The 13,010-nt window shown below is 37.9% G+C and overlaps 1 protein-coding gene across 3 annotated transcripts; it reads left to right on the forward strand.

The window, feature by feature from the left end:
- The first annotated feature begins 285 nt into the window (after window positions 1–285).
- LOC107794685 (uncharacterized) lies at window positions 286–6,735 on the forward strand. 3 transcript variants are annotated; one of them, XM_016617198.2, is made up of 6 exons: window positions 286–1,447; window positions 2,378–3,467; window positions 4,314–4,696; window positions 4,850–5,691; window positions 5,775–5,858; window positions 6,095–6,735. In XM_016617198.2, the coding sequence occupies exons 1-6, from the start codon at window positions 898–900 to the stop codon at window positions 6,683–6,685; spliced, it is 3,540 nt and encodes a 1,179-aa protein (XP_016472684.1). In that variant the 5' UTR covers window positions 286–897; the 3' UTR covers window positions 6,686–6,735. The 3 variants fall into 3 exon arrangements, with proteins under 3 accessions (XP_016472684.1, XP_016472682.1, XP_016472683.1); XM_016617196.2 differs by having other exon boundaries at window positions 4,314–5,691; XM_016617197.2 differs by having other exon boundaries at window positions 286–1,432; window positions 4,314–5,691.
- Window positions 6,736–13,010: the final 6,275 nt, after the last annotated feature.

Here is a 13,010-nt window from a genome sequence, read left to right on the forward strand (position 1 = left end):
CGAAACGATACAATACAATACAACACGATACGATATATTATGAAATGATATATAATAACGAAATATATATTAAAAAAAAGGAATAGTAATTTCAATTTGTTGACTAAATAGAGAAAGCAAAACTATAATGAAACTACCAACAATTCCTGCAAAACAAAATTAAATACAGATTCTGCTGTAGATATAAACAGGTCATCACGTGTCAATAGAAACTCCACTATAGATATAAAACTTCCCTTCAGGGTATTTCCGTCATTACACACTCCAAAATTCACATTTTACTTTCCCAGCAAACAAACCGTCGCCTCCAATATCTCTCTCGCTCATATTTTCTCTGCATAAATTTTCACTCTTTATATAAACTCAACATATACATATCCTATACGGTTTTTTATACGTATACGGTTATCGGACGATTTGAGTGAAGGTCAAATTTCTGCAAGTTCGTCGGATTTCCGGCGAGTCAACCGGCACCGTCGGCGTCTGTCGGATTGGTATTGCTTCTCTATTAACGGCGCGTGATTCTAGTGGAATGGATATAAGTGTGTTGTGGAGGTACTTTTAGGATTTTGGATAAAAAAAAAAGCTTAATTTTGGGGAATTTTACAGTTGCGGCTGGAAATTTTATTCGTGTTAACGTTTCTGCAAATTTGTGAAATTTCCGGCGATTTAACTGTCATCGGCAGCGGTAGCCTGTTGCGAATTGGATGTCTAGCGGCGGCGCATTAATGAATTTTATGTGTGTAGTGGTGCTGTAATACTTCTTCGGTTTTGAATAAAAGAAAAAGGCTTAAGGAATTTGATACCTACGCTTCGAATATGAGTATTGTAGTGGTGCTGTAATACTTTTAGGGTTTTGAATTAAGCAAAAGGCTATATTTGGGGAATTTTAGAGTTATGCCTCAAAGTTCAAAGCAGAAATCGCACAAGCAGAGTAAACACAGTGCTAAGGAGAGTAGAGACTGTTCGGATTCTGACGAGGATATGAAGATGAAGGAGAAGAGTAGTAAGGAGGAGAGTTCAGCAACTTCCGTTGAGAAGCGTAAAGCTTCTGGTAAAGATCTTATTAGCTATGGAAATGGTGAAAGCAAAGAAATGAAGGGAGAAAGTTTGAAAATTGATGCTGAGAAGGGATTAAAAGAAAAAGAAATGAAGAATCTGGCTGATTCTAAGAGTAAAAGTAGTAAAAGGCAGGAGAGTAGTAGAGAGAAGAAAGAGGAGAATGTTGTTGCCTCATTGGTGGAGAAAGAGGACAGTAAGAGTGGAAGGGTAGCAAAGAGGAAATCTGAGAAGGATTCGGCCCGGAAAGAAGGCAAGGATTCAAGGGAAGTAAAGGAAAAGGAGGTAGGATTATCAGAAAAAGAGAAGAAGAGTCAAAACAGTTTGAAGAGGCAATCAGGGGATTCTGTTGATGAGAAGCAGGGCAAAAGAGGTAAAGAAAATGCTGGTAAGGTGACTTATCTGTGTGTTTTTTGTGATTGGTATTTTTGTTTAGGTAGCATTATGTGGTGCTTGGCAAGGTTTTGGTACCCCAAAGCCCCCTTTGCCTTTTGAGTAAAAGTTCTCCTAGGTTTCAGTTAGCGGTGATATTTTGGTAGTACGAACAACAATTCGATTGAAATCCTATGATACTTTAAGTGCTAAGCATTGCATTTCTTGTTGAATTCTGCATACCTAATTATGAAAGGTTGAAACTTTAATGCTTTTCCTAGACTGGAGGATGGCTTGTTTTAGTCATATTTGAATTAGAAGGAGCTAGCATGTAGTTACTAGCCGTGGTGGGAAACCTAACCTAGAAACCTCCTCTGCTTTGAGTATATAGTCACTGGTGCTCAGGAAATGCTGTGTGGAAAATGCCAGAATTATTACGTTTTTGATGGATTGCTACGTTTATTATTATACTCTGTAGAAAGTTCACAAAGGAAAATAATGAAAGATAACAAACACGAGTTTCATATAGATGAAAAATCAACTTTTAGATCCTATGTAACAAAAGAGAACAAAAGATACATGCAAAGAAACAAAGATAAATAAATAATGATCTGAACTTTACGAACATGACCATGAATGCATAAGTTCCAATGATCTGGTATGAAGCTAAAGGCCACCGACTTTAGCTTGTGTTACAACTGCATGTAACAGTTTTGATGTTACTTTGACTTGTACTCAATAATATCTCTATCAGTATACGTGTATTATGTATGTAATGCATGTATTTTGATATCATCTTGCATGTATGTAAAGTGTCTACTGTGCATTGTTATTCTACATCATTGGTCAAATTATTATGTGTTGGTTAGTCTTTTGTTTTTTTTCTTTAATGAGAAATTACTGAGTGTTACCTTTAAAATCTTTTCAATTTTGTTGGATTTTGTAGAGTCGTCTACACAAAATGAGTTATATAATCCTGAGGTGGAGAAGGAAAGTGAGAGAAGGTCACGGAAGAGAAGAGAAGGCTCTGGTGATCGAGACAAATATGTAGATGTTTTAAACGAAAGTGATAGTAGACGGTTGTCATCCAGGTGGGACCGTAGTAAAGATGAAAGACAGAGAGATGGAAAACATAAAGATGGATATGGAGATAAGTATCAGCATGGTGGTAAAGATGACAAGGATAGGGATGCTATGTATTTAGAGGATGTGGACAAGGATAGAAAACAGCATGATGAAAAAAGTCGGGAATATAGTGATAGAGATGGTCGACATAGAGAGGGTAAGTACCAGGAGGATGGTGAAATAGATAACAGGCACATGCATGAGAAGTATCTTAATGATGGTGACAGAGATAGTAGGCGCAAGAATGATAAGCATCAAGAAGATGGTGAAAGAGAGAGGAGAGATAGGGATGACAAGTATCGTGAAGATAGCGATAAAGATGATAGGCATAGGGATGATAAGTATCGAGAAGATGGAGATAAAGATGGCTGTCACAATGAAGATATATATCATGAAGATGTTGAAAGAGATGATAGGCAGAGGAATAGCAAGTACAGAGAAGCCAGTGAAAGAGATAGTAGACGCAGGGATGACAAGCAAGCAGATGAAAATGACAAAGACAAGAGACTCAGGTATGCAAAGTACAAGGATGAACGTGCTCCAAGAGACCGTTTAGGTGACAGGTCTGGTGCTAAGCATCCGAGGGATGAGAGTTATGCTGCTGATTTGCAGCCTAGAAAGTCAAGTAAGCATGAAGGCAGCCCTGGTTATGATGATCTAACAAGGTTTAAAGATGACAGAGGAAGAAGAAGAACCGGTGCTAAAGAGGACATTGGTGATTTTAGATCTCGAAGTATTAAAGAACTACGATCTGATGCAGAGAAGAGATCCATGAGCAGTGCTACAGTAGACTTGGTCACTGAGAGCGGAAGGTCTATCTCCAGGAATTCTGAAATAGAACTTGTTCCGAGCAACAACAGACGCTGGACTTCACCTAGTTCTGGGTCTCATGCTACAAGGGATTATTACAGGCAAGTTTACCAGTTTTCTCACATGATACTGTGAAAATGAAAAGAATGATAGATGTGCATGGGCATAGTTGTGTTCTTTATTAGAGCGGATACTGAAATCCTTGGTTGTGGTACATGGAATGATCATTCTAGATATTTTTGGACCCTTCTATTATTTTTCTCTGTTTTTTAGGGGAAACTTGTATTCTGTACCACATTAATCAAACTTCTCTCAATCTTTTTGGTAACAAACTGGCTGTTTCGAACGATAGTGACAGTCCCTGGAGTAAAAGGAATATGTTGTGGCACTAAAGTTGGTATTTCCTGGAATTTCTGCCTGATCAGTGGGATAATTGAGATGTTGGATGGACCTCTTTGCGATGTAGGAATGCCCGAAAAATCATTAGCCCTTTATATAGCAAGAAATTTGTTCTGGGAGGTTTTTGGCAGATCAGTGGGATAATTGAGACATTGCCTTTATAGTTTTTCTCTTTAGTTTTGGCTGCAAGTCATAATTAGCTTCTTGGTCTTTTTCCCCGAAAAGGTAAATAACTTATTGGCAGTTTTATGCCGCGTTTAGTTAGAAGTTCCGGGCAGGTGATTCTTTGAGCTTATGGTTCCCTGGCTCGAATGACCGTCTGATTGGCACACTGCTGTGTATTATACCGGAGAATCAAAACATCTTCCTTTGATAATCTCTTTTGATCATAAGCCAGTCACTTAAGTATTGTCTAATGAGCATTTTCTGCTTTTCTGCCAAATTGCTTATTCTCTGGTCATTAATTTCTTGTGTATAACTATGTGTTTCCTTGCTTTATCATTTTGTGCACAAATTCTGACATTTTCGGCCCTTCTTTCAACTACCAGGTTCTCAAAGCAAGATGGATCTAAGCACAAGGATTATCCTTATGAAGAAAGGGTTCGACATGGCGTCACTAGAGATTATGGTGGTTCTGCTGGAGCAGTGGAGAAAAATTCTTCTTCTCGGAAAACGGAGAAACTGATGCAAAGGGAAGACAATATTCTCGGAGAGTCTTCAGCTGAAAGGCGTTTCAAATCAGATCTTCGCAGTTCTCCTTTACAGCAGGTGGATAAATCCCCTTCATCAGCTAGCTATGATAGAAGACACTCAAGTAGATCAGAAGTATGGAGGACCCTTGAAGCTGAGGAATCAACACAGAGGAGTGGTAGCTCCAGGGATGTAAAGGAAGGCAGAGGAAGCCGTGACTTGGCTGGGAAAGCACTCGCAGGTGATGACTTGTCCTTCATAGACAGAGATAGTGTCTCTGTTTCTTCACCTTATACTAGAAGGAGTCACTTCTCTGTCAATTCAAAGTCTGTGTTACCTGCTCCTCCCCCCTTTAGGTCAGGGGGTGACAGCCCTTTAATTTTTGGCTTTTCAGAGGATGATGGTAGAGGGAAGTCAAACAACCACCACAGAAGAATTAATGATCCTAATATTGGAAGAATGCAAGGACATGGTTGGAAGAGGGTTCCAAACTGGCCGTTGCCTGTTGCAAATGGGTTCATGCCTTTCCAACATGGTCCCCCTCCTGTTGGTTTTCATCCAATGATACCGCAGTTCCCTACACCATCAGTATTTGGTGTGAGACCTTCAATGGACTTGAGTCACCCTGGAATTACTTACCATATACCAGATGCTGACCATTTTCCTGGCCATGTTCCACCGATGGGTTGGCGAACTCCGGTTGATGGTTCATGCGGTCCTCCAATGCATGGGTGGAATGCTAACAATGCTGTTTCTGGTGAAGAAGCTCACCTTAATGGCAGACCAGACTGGGACCAGCCTAGGACACTGTCAAATAGTGGTATGAGTTGGGAGACAAGTGATGCGTGGAAGGGGCCACTAACGGGAAGCAGTGTGGAGCTGCCATCTGGTTCACTGAAGGAGGACTATTCAGTTCAGGAAGAGGAGTCAGCTCAACCAGTTCAGAGTGAGCAAAAGCAGACTGATGCAGATGATCAAAGCAATGACATCAGTCAGTCCAGGGGTTCTCTTGGAGAGAGTACATCTGAAAATGTGAAGACTACTCCTGAAGAGCAACCAATTGAGGTGAAGCCATCGGAGAAAGATGATTCTCTTCTTTGTCATGTTTACCTCTCGAAGCTTGATATATCTGCAGAGCTTACAGAGCCTGAGTTGTTTGATCAATGCATAAGTTTAATCGATGTCGATAAGAAAATGACGTCTTATGTTGATGATTCCAGAATTTTGTTCTTGGAGGTAAGGGGAGCCAAAGTTATTTCTCTGCTTATTCATTGTTCTCATTTTTGAAATCATAATAAGCTTTCTTTTTCCTGTGGCAGGGGTATGTAGTAGCCTCCATAACGACACCAAGTAAATTTTCAAGTGGTCCACCTTTTGCTGTTATGACTGATTCTGTCTTTCAGGTACTTCATCCTATGGTACATATGCACATGTCCTTTGAAAAAGAAGTATTTTGATCAACTATATCTTTGACATACTATCTCAGTCATGTCTTCTTAGTTGTGTATTGGTAAAGTTGTCCGGCTCTTCTTAGCTGTGAAACGGAATTAATGAATTTATTTCTCTTTTTTTGCTGAGGTAAATATGAATCAAATTTCTCTTATATTTAATTTGTCTATTGCATGATGTCCAATTGCAGAAAGCCCTGTCCCTTTACCAGGAGAGAAGAGAAGTTAAAGTCATGAATTGCAAGAAGTGGTCATTTCCTGGTCAGGAGGGAGAGGCTTATCCAGGAAATAAGTTCGAGAATTTCAGTTCAGAATGCGGTGAAACTACGGAGCCTGCCATGGCTGGGAACATGCTAGAAGAAGATGGTGATCTGGTGGTTGTAGGTTCTTCAAAATCAAGCTGTCCTGAGACATCAGAGCCAATGACCGATGACGGAGAGGAGAAATCTGAATCTCCTCTTTCCACAGCGGAAAGAGTTGGGATGGAAGGGGAAACAGTTCTGGGTGTAGCCGAGGAGGGAAATCCCCTGCCTGCTGAAGAGGTGGAAGGATCTTCTGAGTCTCCAACTGAAATGTCTAAAGATTTGATTAGGAGCAATGATTCCGTAGGGAATTTTTCTGATGATTTTAAGAAGGAAAAAGAGATAGTTGATGTTAAATGTGATCCTTTGCTATTGCCCTATGTGTCTTCTGAGGCGTTTGAGGCAGTGATGCCAGAGTCAATTGAGTTTGGGTCAGTAAATTTAAGTCGGATACATCATTCTCCTGAAAGTACACATTGAGACAATTTATTTTGCCATAAGTTTTTGAAATGCCGCTCTTTCTCTTATTATTTGTCTGCCTGCTGCTATTAGCTAATAAATGAAATTTTTCTTGAAAATGCTTTTTCCCCATTTATTGAGCCTGTTTCATGCAAGGAACTATGGTCCCTAAGGCCTTTCTCCGGCAGAAAGGTTTCTTTAACTTGGAATGGTAGTTGATGCGCTCACGCACTTTGGAAAAATCAGGTACACGTGCAAATAGCTTTTACTCGTCTGTTCATTACATCATGTTTCATGTGAAATAATATTGCATTGTTTGAGGCAGTTGATGTGAGTTTTGATTGGTCTTTTTTCTTGGAGGACTAGGTTCCTCTTATGCATGCTTGTGTGTGCTGCATTTTGGGGGGGGGGGGGGGTTATTTTCCAGCTTATGTGATAACTAGACACCAAGTTTGTGCTATTGTACTGTGATTTACTTGTGATCATTTTCCTGTTATTTGGTTGTGTTCTGTCATTTGTCTTTTCCTGGTTTTGGTTCTTTTATCGATGTTGATCCGAAGTCCTTTTATTTTGTTTAGAAAGTTGTATGTTCCCGTAATGATAAGTGTGAGATTAGAGGCAGCCCAGTGCACAACATCCCGCATTCACGTAGGAAGGGCTGCACCCAAGGGGTGCGATGTAGGCAGCCTACCCTGATGCAAGCATTGGTGGCTAAATCCACGGCTTGAATCCGTGACTTAAAGGTCACACGGAGACAACTTTGCCGTTACTTTAAGGCTCCCCTTTCTAAATGTGAGATTAGAGAGACTAGTTTAGAGAACGTATAATTTGTCTTAGATGTTAATCAGTACTGGAGTGAAACAAAACCTAAAATATCACGGAAAGGGTAACAGGTTCACATAGTCGACTTTAACTAATTTGGTGTAGAAGCATCAATGATTGACTCATTAATTTTAGTTTGCTGTTCTCTTTCATCCGTCCTATTTCGTGTTAGGTTTGCATTTGGGATTTTTTTCTTTGGCTGCACACAAAAGCTTTATCTGACCTTTTTTGCTTGGTTTGCTTTTGTTCTGTTCTTTAACTGGCTGTCTCTGCTCTCATTACGCATTGCATTCTTAGATTTAATAAATTGAACCGACTTCTTGCAGCTAGAGAAAAAGGAAAAAACTCAGTTTGATTTCTGGTTTAAATTCTGCATTGTCAATTCATAGTTTATGCAGTATTTTACATATTATTTAATGCTGGATACTATGTAGAATAAAAATTTGATACCAACTGTTTCGCGGCGCCTATTTGAGATGTTTTGGAAGGGCGACGTAAGGCAAAATAACCGATTTCCATGTGATTACTTGAAGGGCCTTCCCGCACGCTAGACTAGACTATCTCTCTATCAGTGTTGGTCAGAAGAGCCGATGTCAAGATCACAATTTGCAACCAGAGATTTGCTTGCGTTAACAGAGAACAATAATTACAAAAAAGCCAACCTGATGCTGGGGTTTACTAGCCTGGATAAGTAAGACTATCTATAGAAAAGAAAGCCATCGCATAATAAATTAATGCACTTATGCAGGGGTAAAGGTATAATGAAGAAAAGAATCCGGTTGGACACAATCAACGAATAAGAATGATTGGTCGTTACTCTTTGATTACTTTATAGATACTAGTCTTAGTGTACGTGCGTTGTACGTGTATACAATATCAGTAAACTAAAACTTGTATACAGGAAATATTAATTATGTAAAATAAAAAATAACGTTAAACCGTCACTTAAGTGACAAAAATAAATGTGATTACATAGATATAGTAATTAAATATTTTTAGAACTTGCAAAGATAAATAGATCAGCTAAGTTAGTTATATATTATTTTAATTATAGGTATTTTATTGTATGATATAATAATATGTTATTGCATTATTGAACCTAATCTAATTTCTCTTTCATAAACGTTGTTGTCGGTCCTAAAAATTTCTAATTATTTATTTAACATTGAAACAAAAATGATGACTATTTATCATTTAATCATTTAGATGCGTATTATTTACAATAATAATAAATTACCAAGTAAAATATTTAATCAAATAAACTATGAAAAAGTTTCTTAAGCTATCAACGTATTTAAATATAATCAACGATTTAAAGTTGTAAAAGGAACAAAAAATTCAAAAGAGTAAATTTATAGAAAATGAAAAATATAAATGAAGAACATAATGACTTCAATGAGCTATGAGCTATATAAAGGCAAATTTATGAACATATAAACATATAACACAAATATTATTAGCAAAAATTCGAGAAGAAAATATATATAGAAAACAAAAATCAAATAGTTAATTTCTAACATTAGTTTGAATAGTGGAAATAGAATTATAGTTAGGAGCACATAATGTAGTTCGACTTCATTAGGTCCTGCACTAAAATTAGTGCACTGCAATTGATCGTAAATGGTACGATCATAATAAAGAGAAAAAGAATGATTCGAACTTTCTTCATTGTCAAATACAATTGTCATGCTTAATGCATACAATACAAAAGTGTACTTAAAAGACTAATATGCACTCTAGCCTAACTTGCCATAACTATTGCACAGACAGACATATATTACAAATAACGAAAGAAGCATCGACTTTAGAGAATTTTAGCCTGTGGAAATCGCTAATTATTGGATTAATGAACTTAACAATTACTGTGTAAGAAATTATAATCCTTTACAAGAAAGAAAAGACTGTGTTTTAGGAAAAAAGAATAAATTTACTCCGTAGAAGGGTTAGAAAAAATAAATTGCACTATTATTATTATAATAAAAGAGAAACCACATCATAATTAAGCAAAAAACTCTTAGCACTTTAAATGAATATAAAGGCATACCTGATCGGCTGACACTTTAGATTGCCAATAAAAGCAAGAAGAGCATAAGCAAGAATTTTAGCAAAGAGTTTATGCGAAGTTCTAAATTGAAAGTCAAAATTATTGTTGGATATTAATTCATGAAAATATACTACAAAGAATAAAGCAAAAATAAAAAGCTAAACCTAAACCAAATCAAAACAAACTATGAAACAAATTTATAACCATAAGTTTTTCTAGAACTATATAGGCGGCTACGTATACGTTTTCAATTCTCCAAATTTACTTGGAGATATGCTTATATAGTGACTTCTTCAAGTCTCCATATTTGGAAAGAAATCAAAGGGAATAAGAACTTTCTTTTAATAAATTTGTGCGTAATTATTAGGTGAAATATTATAAAAATAATTATGTAATAATTTGAGAAAAATAGTAAATGACAATTTTGTCTATTGTGATGTCTTTTAATGAAGGGTAAAAAGTTCAATCAACATTTCGCTAAGAGTTTTCGTGCTTTTAATATAGTATAGAATAGATACAAAGAGGATCACCTAACTGAGAAAAGACATCTTCTTTTATTTTTCTCGCAACGAAAATGCAAATTGTTCAATTTCTTTAATCAATAAAAAATAATATAGAAATTATTTTCAAGAGATTAGAAAAGAAGAAATCACTATTTCTTCGTCTTGGAAAAAGCTTCCTTTTCTCTGTCCATTTATGTAATCGTGTGTTTATTTGGATGCGTAACGATCCGACTTATCGTTTTAAAATTAGCGTCTCGTTCAACGACTTAAGGCCATGAGCAACTTTGTGATGTGTATTATGACTTGCGTGTGCGGTCGAGTTTGGTTTTCGGATGATTCAGGATTAAATTGAAAGAACAATTCTCATTTTTTTGTTGCTTAAAATGAAAAGAGTTGACTAGAGTTTGACTTTTGAGGAAACGACTCCGGAATAGAATTTTGATGATGTCAATAGCTTCGTATGGTGATTTCGGACTTAGGCGTGTGTCCGAATTTGGATTTGAAAGTCCGTAGGACAATTCGACACATTTTGGCGAAAGTTGGAAAATAGAAGATTTTTGGAGAGTTCGACCGAAGGTTGAATTTTTGATAACGAGGTCATATTTCGATTCCGGAAGTTGGAACAACTCCGTTATGTCATTTATGATTTGTGTGCAAAATTTGAGGTCAATCAGACTTGATTCGATAGGTTTCGGCATCGGATGTAGAAGTTGGAATTTTTTAGTTTCATTAAGCATGAATTGGGGCATGATTCGTGGTTTTAGCGTTGTTTGATGTGATTTGAGGCTTCGACTAAGTCTGTAATATATTTTGAGACTTATTGGTATGTTCGGACGGGGTCCCGAGTGGCTCGGGTGAGTTTTGGGGGTAGTTTCGGACCATTTATAGGCCATTTTTAGTTGCTGATTTTTGGCCACAGAGGTATGCATCGCGATCGCGGACAAACGATCGCGATCGCGAAGAGCAATTTTGCTGTTTGGACATTGTGAATCGCGATCGCAGAAGCCTTTTCGCGATCGCATAGAGGAAACTCCTGCTGCACCCACCCGACTTTGGAAACTCATCTCGCAATCTATAAGGAATTTGGAGATGGTCCAAAAATAAAAGTTGTAGCCCTTTGTGTCTAGTTTTCAGAAAGGTAAATCATTTGTCATTTGGAGTTGTGTACAAAATGTTATGGTGGATAACTACAGGTTGTCTGGGAAGAGTTTGGAAATCTCTGTTGCATAGGGCTGACTTTGGAAGCTTATATCTCGAAATCTATAAGGAATTGGGAGATGAGCAACAAATGAAAGTTATAGCTCTTGGAGTCTTTCCATTTTATTGTACTGTTACTTATTATTCGAACAGTATTGTATATTCGATCCTTGAGATCACTTCATAAATTCAGTTAGAGTTCGTGACTCAGTATTACCAGTCTTGGGAGGTTATTATATTTGTAATTATTTCCGCTGTTGGTTTATAAAAAAAAATGGCTTGAATTGTTATTATAATCAGCTTACCTAATCTTAGAGACTAAGTGCCATCACGACGCCTGTGGCGAGATTTTGGGTCGTGATAAGTTGGTATCAGAACCCTAGGTTCATAGGTTCTACGAGTCACGAACGAGTTTATTAGAGTCTTGCGGATCGGTACAGAGACGTCTGCACTTATCTTCGAGAGGCTACAGAGCTAGTAGGAAAATTTTTACTTCTTTCATTCCTTATCGTGCGGCATTTATTCAGCTTGAAGCATATATATTATGTTCTTTTGCATCCACTCTTGTATGAAATTGCGCACTCGGTATCAACTATCGCCAACGGTTCGTGATACTACATAGGGGTTATAAGGGAGCTAGGGTTGCTCAACCATTGTTATAACGTGTCGCCCAGATCGAGGATGCGAAAGTATTGAGAGATCATTCATTTGTGCACATGGGGGTGCAACAAGTTCTGACATCTGGTTGATAAGTATGATCTTGAGAAAGTTTAATTAATTGCCTAATCGTCACAATCGTGGTAGGTTCACGAGGTGGATGTAGATCTGAAGATAGTTTGTGGTATTAGAGACTATAAAGTTTGTATGGGATTTCCATTTAGTGAAGGGTACATACTAGCAGCCAAGGCACTGGAGGAAGCGAGTTTCTTATGACCGGTGTCGTACGAGCGATGAAGGTTAGTGTTGTGGATAATCAGACTGTGTCCTATAGCTTCGCGCCAAGTGAGGGGAGTCCACTATCAACGATCAGATTGTAGGGTCATGTGTTATATCAATTTTGGCCTGAGATGTATTTATGTGGTATTGAAAGGTTCTCCGAAATTTGTATATGATTAAGAGCTGAGATTTGTATGGGATGATGCTGGGACTTGCGGTATTGCCGCTTCCTTAATAATTCTACATTTCAGTACCAGCGAGGTCACATAAACAATTTCAGAATACTCGGGGAGCTACAGTAAGTTCTTTTAATGGACCACCGGCACGAGGTTCCTATAATGGTTATTCCAGTTATCCGGCAGAGACTTAGTATGAGCAGCCGAACCCGCAGAGGGGTTGTTATCAGTGTGATTGTACTAGTCAATTCATGAGCCCAGACTTGGGAGAGACGGATTGCATCAGAATACTTAGGATACAAGCTTTATTCCAGTTAATACTCCACGTGCACAGCCAGTTAGGAGTAGAGGACATGCGGGTAGAGGGCACCCAAGAGGGGGAGGCCCGGCCCGCTGATATAATTGCTATGACTTGGTTGAGGCCAATACACCAGATGGTGTCGTACAAGCATGATTTAATTTATAATAAAAGGAGCACTATTCTTATTTTGATTCAATTCTGATTATCGAGGTGAGACCTCCTATCGTGCTCCATTTAGGGCGAGTTTGTGATTTGTACACCACTCACATGTTTACCCCTGTTGTGAGATTTGATGATGTTAGCCCGTGTCTATTATTTTTATTTTTGTTCACTATTGAGGGCTATACGTCCAAAAATGACTTTCTAT

Source organism: Nicotiana tabacum, chromosome 15 (genome assembly GCF_000715075.1).
Source record: "Nicotiana tabacum cultivar K326 chromosome 15, ASM71507v2, whole genome shotgun sequence".
Lineage (NCBI taxonomy): Eukaryota > Viridiplantae > Streptophyta > Magnoliopsida > Solanales > Solanaceae > Nicotiana > Nicotiana tabacum.

Excerpts from the sequence above, each read along its gene's own strand:
- LOC107794685 (XM_016617196.2), top strand. The coding sequence starts at position 898 with ATGCCTCAAAGTTCAAAGCAGAAATCGCACAAGCAGAGTAAACACAGT. Across the intron at positions 5,692-5,774 it reads CCAGAATTTTGTTCTTGGAG|GGGTATGTAGTAGCCTCCAT; the intron begins GTAAGGGGAGCC and ends TTCCTGTGGCAG. Across the intron at positions 5,859-6,094 it reads TGACTGATTCTGTCTTTCAG|AAAGCCCTGTCCCTTTACCA; the intron begins GTACTTCATCCT and ends GTCCAATTGCAG.